General features: G+C 49.0%; 1 protein-coding gene across 1 annotated transcript in view; it reads right to left on the minus strand.

Moving 5' to 3' along the window:
* MAN2C1 (mannosidase alpha class 2C member 1) overlaps positions 1-11,500 on the minus strand; it is a 28,516-nt gene extending 17,016 nt beyond the window's left edge. Inside the window, 10 exon segments of the mRNA XM_050968820.1 lie at positions 177-293; positions 1,019-1,111; positions 3,303-3,413; positions 3,783-3,889; positions 5,223-5,412; positions 5,862-6,039; positions 6,539-6,609; positions 7,248-7,371; positions 8,878-9,003; positions 11,331-11,500. Coding sequence (XP_050824777.1) covers positions 177-293; positions 1,019-1,111; positions 3,303-3,413; positions 3,783-3,889; positions 5,223-5,412; positions 5,862-6,039; positions 6,539-6,609; positions 7,248-7,371; positions 8,878-9,003; positions 11,331-11,431 — 1,218 coding nt within the window. The 5' untranslated portion in view covers positions 11,432-11,500.
* Between the last annotated feature and the right edge of the window lie 4,956 nt (positions 11,501-16,456).

The raw sequence follows: 16,456 nt of genomic DNA on the forward strand, positions 1-16,456 counted from the left end.
TTTACAGTATTGTACACAGGAGGGCTATTACCCTTCCCTTTATAGTTATGACAGGGCCTATGCCCAGAGAGCCGAAGGAACAGTTCAGCTAGTAGGAAGATTGATCACACGCAAGCCCACTGGGCAGATTTCCATACACACGTGCATGCCCCCCACAACAGGAAAGGCCAGCTCACCGGGAAGGTGTTCACCAGGCTCCAGCTGAGTTTCTGAGTGAGGAACCATCGTATCCCACAGCCACGCATCAACTGGGGCAGCTGGGCCGAGTATCCAAAGGTGTCTGGCAACCAGAACTGGGAGCAGAGAACAGAACGTGCGAGAGAGAGAGAGAGAGAGAGAGAAACACAATCCCATCACCTGCTCAGATGTCTCTCAGACAATGTAGCCGGGTCCACCTATCTCCCCACACATCTCTAGGGCAGAGATGGGAACAGGCCCAAATTCTGGATACCCCATATAGTCAGCCCCGTATCACTGTGGCCCTAATGCCCTCCACAGGGCCCCTCAGCCTGGAGGAAATATTGCTAGGTAGGGGGTGCTATATGAACTAACCAAGGCCTACGTACTGGGGGGTAGGAAGAGGTACGCTGCACTAATATATCCAAGGCCCCAGCAGCCTCCAGCTGGAATTTCTTGTAGATGATCCAGTCATTCAAGCACTAGTTTAGGACCTGAGAGACCTGAAATAAAGTCCCTGCTCTGCCACAGACTTCATGTGTGACCTTGGATGAGTCACTGGGCCGGTCTGTGCCTCAGGTTTCCCCATCTATACAGTGAGAATAGCAGCACTGCCCTTCCCCACAGGGACGCATGAAGATAGATCCAAGAGAGATCGAAAACTCAAATACCACAGTGATGGGCTACAGACATACCTTAGATAGATCACTCCAAAGTGAGCATGTCCCACCAAGAATGAAGCAGAGACACCGGGAATATCAGCTCTGGAAGGGACCACATGATCACTTCTCCACCCCCACAGAGAAGGAACACAGAGGATCCACCGAGGAGGAACACATACCTCCAAGCAAAGCTTCCCAAACTGCTGCTGGAAAAAACGCTGTCCCTGCAGGAACTGACGCACCATTGATTCGCCACTGGGAAGATTCCCGTCCTGGGAGACAATGGCAGCCCTGAAGAATTCTATGCTGATCTCCTGCCCCGCTTGCCAGCGGAAAAAGGAGAGTGTCCACCCCAGTAGCATGCACCCATGGCAGGCCCAATCCATACAGCTCCCAGCTGAGACACTACAGTCATGTATGGACTTGACACACCCTCCAGAGGGATGGGGGAGGGCAACAGAGTCTGGGGAAAGGGAACAGCTGTGTTCACAATACAGCTGAGGGTGCTACTGGGTTATGGTTCTAGGGTATAAGGCTGCCTAATCTACAGTTAGGGGTACAGAGGGTAGGACTCCCTGGAATAGGGCTAGGATTCTAGTTGGTAGGACACCCCAAGCTAGTGTTATGGTTCCAGAGGGTCGGGTTCCCAAGGCTCGGGGCTAGGGTTCACATGGATAGGACTCCTGCAGCTAGAGTTGGGTTCCAGAGGGCAAGGCTTCCCAAGTTTGGATTAGATTTCCAATCGATAGGACACTCCGGCTAGTGTTAGGTTTCCAGAGGTTAGAGCTCTCCAAACTAGGGTTAGGGTTCCAGAGGGTAGAGCTCCCCAAACTAGGGTTAGGGTTCCAGAATGTAGGACTGCCAGGGTTAGGGTTCCAGAGGTAGGGCTCCCCAAGCTCAGATTAGGATTCCATCAGATAGGGCCAGCCCAAACTAGGGGTACGGTTCCAGAGGATCAGGTGGCACAACTGGGGATAGGGTTCCAGAAGGTAGGATTCCCAGGATTAGGGTTAAGATTCCACAGGGTAGGACTCTACCACCTTAGGTTAGGGTTCCAATGGGTAGGGCTCCTCAATTTTGAGTTCTAGAGGGTAGGCCTCCCCTGGCTAGGGTTCCAACAGGTAAGACTTGCCAAGTTAGGGTTCTAGCTAGGATTAGAGTTTCAATGGACAACACAACCCAAGCAAGGGTTAGGGTTCTCAGGGAGAGGACTCTCCAAGCAAGGGTTAGGGTTCCCAGGATAGGGCTATTGTGAGAGAACTGGATGTGATATAACTGGCAGCCTTTTTGTGCACTTAGGCCCCCATACACTGGAAGCGAGGACACCAGATAGGAATAATCTGGCCTTGATTAGGCAGATGGAACAAAAAAAAAAAAAACTGCAAGCTGCAGTTTCACTAGCTGGGATAGAAAGTGAAAGGCCAGATTCATGAGAAGGTGTGTGAGGGAGGGAAACATGGAAAACTGACCCTGATTCTGGTTGTCTGTGTTTCTCAGATTTTTTTGCTGAAGCTGCTTTGCTTATACAGAGAATAATGAATTGTTATTGGTTGTTGCAAGGGAAACTGTTAGCCTATTAGAGGCTATTATTAGTTATGTGCTTTGTCTGGAGAAAAATCTATAAAGAATTTAAGCTTTTCTTCAGTCAAGGAGCCGACACCTAAACTCCCCATCAGCTCCCCAGAAGGGCCCCCAGAAGGCTGGCTGGTGATCACTCAAAACCATTTCAGACTTTGGGGAAATATAAATGTTTGGAATACTCTAGCCCTACTGCTGAAGCATTGGTGTGTGTGTGCGCACTTCAGACCTAATAAAAAAGTAGTTTAGGTAAAAGCACTCTTGTTCATGCCAATTATTTATCAGATAGAAGAGCTGTGTCCCCACTGATTCTCTCCAGGCAGTGTCAGGAATAAAACAGTGAAGTTACCACTCCAGAGCTGTGGGTTCTGAAAACCCAGGCTAACAGGGCTGCCTAAGCAAGCATTAGGATTCAAGATGGTGCAACTCCCCAAGGTAGGGTTGGGATTCCCAAGGTAGCATTAGGGTTCCAACTCCCACACTATATTTAGGTTTCCAATGCATAGGACTCCCCCGGCGAAGGTTAGGGTTTCAGAGTATAGGGCTCTCCAGGATACATTTAGGTTTCCAAAGGGTAGGAGTCACTGTGTTAGGCCCCAACGCCTTGGATTAATGTCCCAAAGGGTAGGGGTCCCTGAGCTAGGATAAGGGTTCTAAGGGGTAGTAGTCTTCAAGTACCATTAGTATTCCAAATGGTAGGGTTAGGGTTATGTTTCCAGAGGGGAAGGCTCCCCAGGCTAGGGGCTGGGTTCCAAAACCCCTCTCATGATTCCACTTGAGGGTCTGAGCAGAAGAAGATGTTAAGAGAAGGCATCAGAGACTCAGTAACTGATCTGTTAGAGAGAAGACTCAGAGGGCAATGCAGAAGGGCTGCTGTGATCTTACCATTTCTACCCAGGTGCCACCAACAGGTATGAACCGTCCTTCTTTGGCGTAGTCCTGAATCTGAGCATACAGCCCAGGATACCAGTTCCTCACCCACTCAAACTGCTGGGCCTGCAAAGACAACAGAGCCATAAAGCACCCGGAGACTATTTTAGAGATTATCCAATTTGTCTAAAGCTTCTGACTCTCAGCAACGGCAAACCTGAGTTTTTAGCAGGCATTGGAGCTCAGTGCAAATAGGACTGGTCCCAGACCTGGCAGGACAGCTACCAGGCAGGAGGCTTGGGCTGAAATCTGCACCTGGCATCTGGGCTTGGGAGCATGGTAGAAGCAACTTGGAGACCAGGGATAGAGAAGTCCCTAGCATAGCAGCCCCCCTCCCAGCCACTTACCATGCTCCTTAGAACATGCACTAACCTTCCTCCTGTCATTGCTCCAAGAGTTTTGCTGCCCACCTGGGAGCGGAAGATGACAACTCACCTGCGAGCAGACAAATGTGAACTCCGGGTTCTTCTCCATCAGGCGTACAACGGTCACCCAGCTGCGAGCACACTTGCGGATAGACTCCTCGTATGGCCACAGCCAGGCTGCAGGGACAGAAGCAGGTTGAGCTCACTGTGGCCACATGGCCTTTCCATTTTAAATGGCCATTATTTTATACACACATACAGCCTGCCAATGCACATTCTGTGCTGCCTTCCCCTGGCTGGAAAGACACAACTGAGCCTCATCACAGCTGTGAAAAACGTGTCACAGACCATGAAATCTGGTTTCCCCTGTAAAATCTGATGTTTTGTGTACTTTTACCCTGTACTATATTCTTTTATACTATAGGGTAAAAGTATATACAAGTACATAGCATTTCTGAAATGGGGGGCTCCCAACCCAAAAGAGGGTCTCAAGCCTATTGTATAGGGGTTGCAGTATTGCTACCCTTCTATGCTGCCTTCGGAGCTGGGTGGTTGGAGCGCGGCAGCTGCTTGCCAGGCACCAAGGTCTGAATGCAGTGCCGTTGCCAGCAGCAACACAGAAGTAAGGATGGCATAGTATGGTATTGCAACCTTTACTTCTACTTGTTGCTGCTGGTGGCACTGCCTTTAGAGCTGGGTGGCCAGAGAGCAGCGGCTGCTGGTCATGAATCTAGTTCTGAAGGCTGCGCTGCTCCTGGTGCGGCACTGCCTTCAGAGCTCGGCATCAGTCCAGCAGCCGCCGTGCCCCAGCTACCCAGCTCTGAAGGGAACACAGAAGTAAGAGTGGCAATACCGCAACTAGCCCTACAAAGTTTTGCAACCCCCTTTTGGGTTGGGACTCCTAGTTTGAGAAACATGGACCTAAGGGCTTTACATTTTTGTATTTTGCTCATTTTCCATACATATTCATGCTTTGTTACAACTCCGTGAAATTAAAGATTTAAATATCTGAAATTGTGACAATCCAGATTTTTAAAATGTTATGACCATGAAATTCACAAAGATGGACTGTGAATTCGGTAGGGCTCTGCTCATCTGGGATCCAAGCTGTGCTGCCTTAAAAGGATCGACCACTGCGGGGTGTGAAGACATGGGAAAAATCACACTATTTAAAATGTCAATGGATTGAAGCATGGCTGTAAGTCCTGAAGAGTCCTCAGCTCACAGGGCTGCTGCCTGTCCTGGATACCTCACTTCCTTTTCCCACAATAGCTTGACTAGGGAAAACCCCTGTGGTAAGTCACCATCTCCAGCCAGGCCGATATGACTACAAACATTTGAGCTGAGATGTCCCTGTCCCTTTCTCTAGAGGCTCAGAGCATCACTTCTACAGAACACTCAGTGCTTGCTCGCCTGAGAATTGATCCCCTGTGGCAGCACTCAACGTCACTGGCCAGCCCTACTAACCACAGGCCTTTCAGTAGCACGTATCCCCTGGACCCATTCTTACCAGAATCGATGTGGCAGTGGCCCATAGCATGGATGGTGTGCTGGCTCTCGCCATTTTTCTGCCTGAAGATGGAAGAGGCGAGGTGATGCACCGCAGGGAAGGTAGAGGATTCTGACACATCAAGCAGGTTAACCATCTGATTGGCCACATAGAGCGTCTGGAAGCTCCGCTGGTTTTCCTCCCCGAGGAACTGAGGGAGGGCAAGAGTGAGAAGAGAGGCACTTAGCTCAGCAACTCTTATACTGGACACGCTGAGAGTCTATACGATGGATAGCACGCTGAACTGCTGCACATGTGGACAGCCCATTAGCCGTGTCCTACCAACTTCCCACCTCTCTACCAATGACATGTGTAGCCTGAGGCAATACAGACACAAAGGGAGTGTTTTTCCCCTACTATACGCATTTTACTTTTTTTGGAACTCAGAGGCTGCAGATGTTAACTGGCAAGATGAGACAAAGGAGACACTTCCAGGTCTACACAAGCTGCAATGGCAAATACTTACTCCTTCAGGTCTTTTTGGTAGAGGCTGGAGAGCTGGGGGAAGGAGGTCAAACCAAAGGAAAGTCATGAAAAAAGGAGGAGGGAGGGAGGTGGAGGGATTGGAGAATAAAAGAGACAGAGGACTAAAGTATTTACCTTGGCCATGTCCACTAGTATCTCAAAATCTACCAGCAGCTCATGGACATCCCTGTTGAAGACCACAAGCTCCGCCTTGTGCAGGGTGAACTTCTTGTCAGGGTCAGGAGGTGCAATCAGGCTGCCTTTTCCAGCCCCAAAGAGACCATTGCAGGCAACTTCCACGTAGACAGTCAGACTGTAGAAATGAGAAAAATGGAAACAGAAGTCACCAGAGATCAATGAGCAACTCACTGTGTTCTCTGCATAGAGACTGGGAAACAAGATCTGTCAAAAGCACAGGAACGGTCAGACCAGGCCAGACCAGCGGCCCATCTAGTTTGGTATCCTGTCTCTTATGGTGGTCAGTGCTTCAGAGACAGACATACTACACCTACCTAACTGTGCAATCCCACTATCCCATGTGGGACAAATGTCTTGCTGATTCTAGCTAGTGAGCAACTCACACCCTGAAGCACAGCAATCAATAAACCTTGTCATTGTAATCCAGCTTGATGTTACCTCATGAGCTGAGCAACCAGTAGCTGACAATGCTGCATCACTGGTCTTCACAGCTCTGAACAGAGAGGCCTGGGCACTTTCCCTGTGTGGTGTGGCTGTGCCAAGAGTACCTCATAGCCCCTCCAACCAGTGCAGGGTGGGGGTTTCTCTGAATTTCAGCAAGCATCAGTGCTCACCTGTGAGGTTCCGCCTCCTTGAGGCTGTCTGTCAGGATATAGCTGGTCTTCTCCCCTTCTTTAGTCAAACCCTGTGTGTCACGACAGGGAGGAGGGACATTAAAATAGCTCCATGATAACACTCACGTCAGAGATGTTAACACAGGCTCAATGGGAATGGCTGCCATTCTGCATCAGTACAGAATCACTAACCCATGGCTTGTTGATACATACCAGCAGAGGGGCCCCTTTTGACACATGGCAGATTACCATGGAGTTGTGTGTACTGAGACTGTGCTCACTGTTTGCCTATGGAACTAGTACAAAGACCATTTGCAGCACCCTGCTGAATGAAGATTTTGCTCAAACTCCCTAGGACATGTCTCCATGCCCCATCAAACAGACACTGAAACATCATGGAGAGGGTCAGCTTCTCCTATAGAGCTGCTGCAACCCCAGTGTTAATACCAATCCCATGGGTATTCCATGCCACCGACCAGTGGTCAGGAATATTGCATTACAAACCTCACAAAATAGGGAAGCGCTATATAATTAGAGGAAATTAAAATCCAGTCTGATTCAAACCGTGTAACAAATGGCAAGGAATTCCTACAGCCCGGTTATAAAGGGTTGAAGCAGAGGACATGTCATGGAAACAGCATTGATTGCAGCACTGCTTATGACATATTTCTAATAAAGATCTAGCATTGGCACACGCACTTCCTCTTACCTGAACCGGCTGCGCATCCCTCCACACCATCCCTTCCCCATCGCTTTCCCATAGGAGATGCACTTCTTTCCCCACCCATTCTCTGGGGATACTAAGCTCCACTTTAAACCAGCAGGTCCACCACCTGAAAGAGACAGGTACATACACTTCTGAACTGATGTTGAGCCATTCATGATTAAGCATTTCCCTATGAAAGGTTAACATGCACAAGACACTACAGCCTCAGTAGAATCTCTAAGGAGGTTGTGGGGAAACCACGTAGTATGTACAGACACTAATGTACAAACACACACAGGAGACAATCCCTCCAGGGCTTGCTTTTATTTTTTCATAAGAGTGAAAGATGCTCAATTGACAGTCCCATAGACAGAGATCTGCTCTGTATAGATCAGATATGATAGGGTATGGTCAGCAGCAGTACAAGCACCCCATGCTCTGCCTCCACCCATACACATCAAGCCAGACCCACCAGGAACACCCATGGCAGTTTGTTCTCCATGGCTCTTCCAATCAGTCATCCATCAAGGGGGAAAGTTTAGAGCACTTTTACAGTACAGGCACCTATTGTCTAGGAACTGGATTGAGAAGCCCATACATTCCACCCAGGTCCCAAAGAGCAAGGGCATCTCAGCCAGCTGTCTAGCAATAGTTTGTCCTGCTCTCTCAGAGAAATCAGAACAAAGGAGCTGCCATGCTGGAAGCAGAAGGGGCACACAAAGGGGGCCTCACATTACCAGCATGGAGTGAGACCAGAGATTGTGACTGCAGGGATAGAGAAACTAACCACCAGGCAGGAAAAGGTCTCAGAAGGGGAGAAGAGAGATGAAATCAACCTATTTCATGAAGGCCCAAGTCTCAAAGATCCACTCCCTGCACCTCCATAGTCTAACATGAAGTATTCCACAGGGACTGCTGTCATGGGAGTCAAGTTGGAGAGGGGCTAAGGATGGATAGAGACAGATCATTAGCTCCCAGAGTTCTTGGGTCAAGTTTTAGTCTGGAGTTTATTTTTATAACAAATTACAAAACACCCAAGAAACAGATATTTATGGTACCTCCTTTAACTGCCCCAGCATTATCATAGGCCATCTGTTCTGCCTGGAGATTTGCCGATAGGCCCAACGCATAAATCAAAATCCAAGTCCTAAACATGTAGCTGAAAGAATCCAAAAGAGCGAGGTAGATGGCTGAGTAAAGAGATTTCAGAGTGCCCAGCTTGCAGTCTAGTCCTGCCTCTGACACTGACTTGCCACAAGGCCTCAGTTAAGTTACTTAATGTCTCCATCCCTCAGTTTCTTCTCAAATATAAAACAGGGAGGATTAGATATCTTCTCTCCTATATCACCAGGGGTTTGTGAGGATTAGCTAATAAGCACACAAATAACCTGACATTCAAGTGCTAAAGATATCTTTAGGTGTAGAAAAAAACAGCTGTATACACACAGGTGTTGCACACAGTCCTACTGATTAATCTGCAGCACCTGGGAAATAAAAATGGAATCTCACACACAGAGCTCATTGTGTCCCTCAAGGGGAAAAACAATAGCAACTTCACATCACTTCCTCATTTAAATAAATGTCAGTTAAAAATCAATTCTCATCACTTTGTTCCTCTAAGGCTGGTACTTACGTGGGTCCAAAGGAATCCCCAACTTTTGCAGGTCTGAATTCTTGTCTGATAGCTTCATCATGTGGGATTCGCTGAGGGGTCTGGAAGCAGGAGAGAGACACCAGGGGGCAGGTGTCCCTGAAAAGCCTGCAGTAAAGATGATATGCAATAAAGCCAATCACCCCAAAGTATGAGGATCTGTCTCCCAATCTCCTGATGAAGGCTAAAGCTTTGTCACGCTTGGTTTTAACCCAGTGGTTCACCATTGCAGAAACATTCAGTTTAAAAAAACCCAATGTTTTTTAAAAAACTAACAATCCTGTTTCTTATTAGCCTGACAATAATCCTGGGTGCCCAGCGTGGTATGTGGTCACCATTGGCAGCAGAGCACCTGTATCTGCCTTGTATATTTTCACTACCACAAGTGCCAAGCCATGGAGATTTTCTTTGTTCCCACAAATCACACCATCATAGAAAGGTACGGCTAGAAGTGACCTCTAGCCCAGCCTCCTGTGCCGAGATAGGATCAAGTAAACCTAGAAGACCATCCCTGACAGGTCTTTGTCCAAGGTGTTCTTAAAAAACCTCCAATGATGGGGATTCCACAACCTCTCTAGGTAACCTGTTCCAGAGCTTAACTATCCTTATAATTAGAATTTTTTTCCTGATGTCCATCCTAAATCTTCCTTGCTTCAAATAAAGTCCATTATTTCTTGTGGATATGGAGAACAATTGATCACCATCTTCTTAATAACAATGTTTCCCTTTTGTTCTTTTCTATTTAGATGATAGGAGCCCCCATTCAAAGCTTTACAAAAACCTTTGCAAGCAAAGGTTACAACATATTAGCACTGGATGAAGCTATGACAATCTACACCACCTGACGATCTGTGCCTAAGTGAACTCACATGAACTACATATAGCAATACCATGGTACAGTTATCTACTTGTACAGATTTTAAAGACATGAGCTGAGCAGCAATAGTCACATTAGACTTAAAGCATGAAGTGGAAATTTATAGTACAGACAAAGCAGCAAAGAATCTTGTGGCACCTTATAGACTAACAGACGTTCTGGAGCATGAGCTTTTGTGGGTGAATACCCACTTCGTCGGATGCAAATCAGTACAGACAGAAATTCCACTCCTGAAGCAGCAGAGTGAGAGTCTTAGACCCAACATGTCATTCATTCATTGGAGTTCTGAAGAAGGTGGTTATAATGCAATTATTGGTTTGTTCTTTTCCAGGAAAACAGGAAAGAAAGACTTTTTAAAACGTAATACAAAGTCAGGGGTTTTCAGACATCCCCCCAGGTTAGTGGCTGAACCATGCTGCTATCAGAGTAGTGCACCTGTGCAGAGACAGGGAGCTAGATGTGAGAACAGTAGTATCGCTCCGAGGCTGGTTGGTTCCCACTTTCTCCCACCCAAAACAGCCTGACTCCTTTGTGCCCCACGGCAGGACTGGAGGGAACACACACACGTGGCAATCCTGTTTATCTCACACCTAGCTTCCTATGCATGCATATATTCAGGCCCCAATCCTGCAATTTATTTTAAGTGGATTGGCTGTACGTCTATGCAGAAACCCCATTAACTTCAATGAGGCTCAGTCTCCACAGCTGGGGTCCTCCTGAGCAGAGCCAGTTGCAGGAGCAAGGATTTATGTGACAGCTGCCAGGAATAGATGCAGTAAATGTAGGGTCTATGAAAGTAGTCTTTTCTTTAAAATATTTGAGAGCTAAATAACAAGAAGATTGTGGTGCTGGTAAGACAGATGGGTCTGTGAGAGGATCTCTGTGGAGCTGCTCCATAGGGTGAAAAGGAGAACCTCCTTCCTACACTGTGAGAAACCCAAAAGGATTGTCAGAATCCGAGAGAAAGAAGCAGAAAAATGAAACTGACCAGCCTAACTGCAGAGTGAAACAGCAAAGGGGAAAGAGAGAGCAGCAGAGCACCTTTGATTTTTAAGGCCTTTGAACGCACAATAAAAGATCTTGCAAGTGTCCCTTCACCTGCCCCCCGCTCCAAGCCTTCGGAGCAGCGACACCCCCTGTAGCAGGGGGGAACACCCCACCCGATCGCCCCGCTCCCGGGGCACGGCTGGACTCACTGCGACTCTCAGGCTGACCCACAGCCCCAGCAGCGGGTTTCACTGCGGAGAAGCCTCGTCGCTTTCCAAACCCAGACCCGTCCGATCCCGGCCCGCGCTCACAGCCGGGCCAGCGGGAACCAGGGGCCGGTGGCGGCTCGGGTCCCCCGCCAGCCAGAGGGGCTCGCTCCGCAGCTCGCCCGCGCAGCCCCGGCCCAGCGTCCCGAGCCAGCCCCGCGCCCACCTCTGTCCTGGCACCCCGGGCCGGGCCGCTCCAGGCACCGGGGGGGGCGGGGGCCGCTGGAAGTGAGGGCGCTGAGGGGGGGGGAGGGGGGCAAGCGCCGCCGCAGGGGCCGGAGGGGGCGGGGCAGTCCGGCTCCCACCTGCCCCGGAGGCTGCAGTCGGGGAAGCCGGGCCCGGAGAGGAACTTCTCGGCCCGCTCCAGCGTGGTGCGCCGGTGCTTCAGCACCTGGGGCCCGGCCATGGCCCCGCGGAGCAGCGCGGACACCGGCCGATCCACAGTCCCGGAGTCCAGCCACAGGGGAAGCCCGAACCCGTGGGCCACTGCGCATGTGCGGTGCCGCGGGGGTGGTACGGTGGGGAGTGAACGCCCCGGGGGCGGAGCCTGCATCCCACCTCCATGGCGCCAGCAACGAACCTGTAGGCTACTGCGCATGTGCCGTGCCGGAGGTGGGACAGTGGGGAGAGAGCGCCACGGGGGCGGGGCCTGGGTCCCGCCTCTCCCTGTCGCCCAGCAACGGGCACTTGAGTCCCTCCATCTCCCTTTCATGTGCTACTCTATAGTCATCCGTGCACGCAAGAGAGATGATTAATCCTTTGTAATTAGCGACAGCACTGGGTCTTTACTGACTGACCCCGTTGCATGGCGATTTTACACCTTCAAATAGTTTTACTCACACCAGTATCTTGTCACTGTTACATCAGCTGCATTGTAAATGAATCGTAGGTAGAGAGGGGACCCCCTTTCAAACACTCTCAGGCTCAAACCCTACTAGTAGCCCCCTGTAGGTGGACGCCTGCAGAGTCTTCGGTGAGCTTCATCCTAGGTGCAGTGAGCCACTCGCAATGATCAGCTTGTAAGATTGGGGCCTTCGTTGGGACTTCTCTGATGATCAGAACAGTTGCTGAAATCATTCCCAGAAGTGTGAGCAACCAGAGAAGCTTGAACTCAATCATGTATTAAAATACACACTTTCTATCTCCACTTCCGCAAATGTGCTCAACAGGCATTCATGTTGTCCCCTAAGATTTTAATAAGCATAGGCTATTATGGAGCTAGAAATCAGGCAAGGGCAGTCATTTAAAGATACAGCTCTGTAAGAGAAGAATTTGGGCCCTGTGAACTTCCCATGTTGCAGTATTTGGTTTCCAGAAAGTAGTAGAATACAGAAAGTTCCACAGCGCCGTTGCTTATTCTCTCCATTCACTCCTACTGTACCATGATCCTTTGTCCAATGAGGGTTTTGATCTGACCTGAATTGTTTTCAGGATGCAGTTTCTTGGGATTCTATGGCTAAGTCATCCCACCCCTATGGTGAAACACATGGTAAAAAGCTCTGGGGGAGGAAATCTCCATGAGGAGACCCTAGCTGAGATACCTCCACATCATCCTGGTAGGGGGCGAAGAGGGAACAAAGCCTCAAGGCCCACCCTCAAGCCCTGCACATACCCAGAGCACTGCAGAAGGCCGGGGCTCTCCATGCAGAGGCCTTTAACGTCCATGCCAGCTCTAGCCCCAAATTCAGTTGAAGACAATGGGAGCACTAGCTCCACAGCCCCACTGAAAATCAGCTCCCAGGTGTCCTCAGTTGGGCACAAGAAATGAAGGCACCCAAAAATCAAAAGCTGCTTTTGAGAACATTGACCTCCCCCTCTCTGTGCCTCAGTTTCCTCATTTGTAAAAGGGAGATTATACTCCTCACCCACCTTGCTAAAGCACTTTGAATGATGAACGCTTGGTAATGCTTGTTGGAGAGACTGTAAAGAGAGAGGAACTTTCCTCACACACATATCAAAGAGACTTAGCAGCAGCCATATTGCTTCTCACCCCTTTGACTGACTCCCTGGAATGCCCAGTGAAAATAGGCATCCACTGAAGAATTCTAGACAGCCTTTGCATCTCTCATGGCCACTAAACTGCTCCTCGGTGGCATACTGGAAGAGCAGATGCCCCTGACAATACTGCCTGGGGTTGGGGGGACAAGCTACTCTTGTTACAAATGAACATTGAGATGATCAGAAAGCCAGAGCCAGGGACCATCCTAGAGTTTGGCAGCTTTTCCTTAGGAGAGTCAAGAGCTTTGATTCATTCTAAATTAGACTCTCCCTCAGTCACTCCGTGTGAGTGTGTGGATACAGAGAGAAAGTACATGGGTGTGTACCTATGTGGGTAGGAAAAAGCAGGGAGAGGATGCAGGGAGCAGAGACAGACACTAGGGAAAGACACCCATGGGAAATGGGGAGCAAGTGGGTTGGAGGAGGAAGAGCCAAAAAGGGACAGAAGGAAAGAAAGAGGCGGGGGAAAAGAGAGAGAAAACAAGGAGGCCTGGCAGGAAGGTGAGCTGGGGAAACTCAGGGGAAGTGCCCACTGGCCCCAGGGCAAAGGGTTGGAGGAGATGCAGAGGAAGAGAATAGAAAAGAATGGGGGTGTGGGGGGAGATGAAGGGGGAATCAAAATCATAGAGAGGAGAAGGGATAAAGAAATGGCTCAAGGGGAGGAGAGAGCAAGACAAGCCACCATGTTATTATCCAGCCAGGCTAGTGTAGCCTGGTGTAATAATCTGAGTCTCATATGCCTACCCCGACTGTAAGCTTAACTTTGGGTAAGTGCATAAAAAATTGATCAAATGGTCCAATAACTCATAACAGGGAATGTTGAGGAAAGGGAGACAGACTGAGTGAGCCCAAACAGAAAGGCCAACTACTAACTCAAGGACAGTGTTAAGATCATGCCGGGTCAACAAGAGAACTGTGGGGCTGGAAATCAAGGGACCAAAATTGGTGTGTCGGAAATGAGGTCTAATTGGTGGACAAAATAATAAGGGGAAGGACTATTCCACTCATCGCTCCCTTTGGAGTCCATTAGAAAAAAGACCTTCAGGGAGAATGAAGTGCTCTGACTAGCTGGGAGATGGGTGGGCAGGAAGAAGTGAGCTTCACTGCATGGCTGCCACATCCACCATCTCCTAGGGACCTCAGGATCCACCGGAACGCTCTTGGGCCTTCATGATCTTGATCCTGATGCTGAGACATATCTTTTCCAGACCAGGCCTGAGAGAGAGGGACCCAGATGACATGGCCACCTCCACTGGATCCGGCCAAATCCCAAACACCACCGGGGAAGTAAGACTTTGGTTCCTGCTGTCACCCCCACCTTTGTGTGTCATTTTCTTCTCTCCTATTTCTCCTCTTTCCTCTTCCTCTCCTTTTGCCTTCTGTTTAATAAGAGTCTGGCTGAGCTGGCCAAGCCTGCATATTTTGCAGCACTGCTGTGATCCTGTGACTAAAGAGGCAGCAAAAAGCAATGTTCTAAGCAACCCAATGCTGGTACAAGTTTGTCAGGTCTCAGAGCGGCTAATCGGAACGTGTGCTATGCCTTTAGTTTGCCAGCAGTAAAGCTGTAAGTGAAAGTTTTTCAATCTTCCCCTTTTTGCGTGTTTTTGACTTATTCTGTCTTTTCAGAAACAGCATCCCTCTGCAACAACAGATCCAGCCCATCTCAGTTAACTCCTCTCTACCAAAAACAAACAAACAAAAGCAAACAAAAAAAAACCAAAATAACAAAGGGAAAAACAAGGGACAGCTATTACCATCTTTAATACCATCAAAGAGACCTTCAGACAGGGCTTGTCCCTTCTAAAAACTCTATAGCAAAAGAATATTGTTGAAACAAAAGCCTCACTCAATACGCTATATTTCAAATGTGTGAACTGTTTCCTTCTTGTTCTGTGCCTTTAATAAAAGGTTACAAAGATTTTTAACAGGGCGTTTGCTGCGGGACTGAGCAGACCAGTGTCTGTGTGTTCCAAAATCCCAAGCCTTGTTTCACTGTTTAGCGCTGTACAGTGGCAGGTCATGTTAACACCTTTCAATCTCTAGGCCAATATATTCCATTAAACAGAATACAAAAACCTTCCAGGCTATGACTGCCTCTCTGCCCCCAACTCATACTAGCCCTTGGGAGAGCTGCATTGCATAGCTGCCTCACACCTTCCCCCACCTAGTGCCGGCCCCACAGCCACCCTTCACTCCATCAACCCCACAGTCTCAACCTTGGGGTCAGCTACAACTCTGCCCTTCCTTCTCCTCCTCCCCCCACCCCACATCCAGGCTGCTGCCCAGTCTCGCCAGTCATAGAATCATAGAATATCAGGGTTGGAAGGGACCTCAGGAGGTCATCTAGTCCAACCCCATGCTCAAGGCAGGACCAATCCCCAACTAAATCATCCCAGCCAGGGCTGTGTCAAGCCTGACCTTAAAATCCTCTAAGGAGATTCTACAACCTCCCTAGGTAACCCATTCCAATGCTTCACTACCCTCCTAGTGAAAAAGTTTTTCCTAATATCCAACCTAAACCTCCCCCACTGCAACTTGAGACCATTAGTCCTTGTTCTGTCATCTGCTACCACTGAAAACAGTCTAGATCCATCCTCTTTGGAACCCCCTTTCAGGTAGTTGAAAGCAGCTATCAAATCCCCCCCTCATTCTTCTCTTCTGCAGTCTAAACAATCCCAGTTCCCTCAGCCTCTCCTCATAAATCATGTGCTCCAGTCCCCTAATCATTTTTGTTGCCCTCTGCTGGACTCTTTCCAATTTTTCCACATCGCTCTTGTAGTGTGGGGCCCAAAACTGGACACGGTACTCCAGATGAGGCCTCACCAATGTCGAATAGAGGGGAACAATCATGTGCCTCCATCTGTTGGCAGTACCCCTACTTACACAGCCCAAAATGCTATTAGCCCTCTTGGCAACAAGGGCACACTGTTGACTATATCCAACTTCTCGTTCACTGTAACCCCCAGCTCCTTTTTCTGTAGAACTGCTGCCTAGCCATTCAGTCCCTAGTCTGTAGCAGTGCATGGGATTCTTCCATCCTAAGTGCAGGACTCTGCACTTTCCTTCTTGAACCTCATCAGATTTCTTTTGGCCCAATCCTCTAATTTCTCTAGGTCCCTCTGTATCCTATCCCTACCCTCCAGCTTATCTACCACTCCTCCCAGTTTAGTGTAATCTGCAAATTTGCTAAGGGTGCAATCCACGCCATCCTCCAGATCAATAATGAAGATACTGAACAAAACTGGCCCCAGGACCGACCCTTGGGGCACTCCGCTTGATACCAGCTTCCAACTAGACATGGTCATGGACCCATTGATCACTACCTCTTGAGCCCGATGATCTAGCCAGCTTTCTATCCACCTTATAGTCCATTCATCCATCCATCCCATACTTCTTTAATTTGCCAGCAAGAACACTGTGGGAGACAGTAGCA

The sequence above is a fragment of the Gopherus flavomarginatus genome, chromosome 9, assembly GCF_025201925.1.
Source record: "Gopherus flavomarginatus isolate rGopFla2 chromosome 9, rGopFla2.mat.asm, whole genome shotgun sequence".
Taxonomy (NCBI): domain Eukaryota; kingdom Metazoa; phylum Chordata; order Testudines; family Testudinidae; genus Gopherus; species Gopherus flavomarginatus.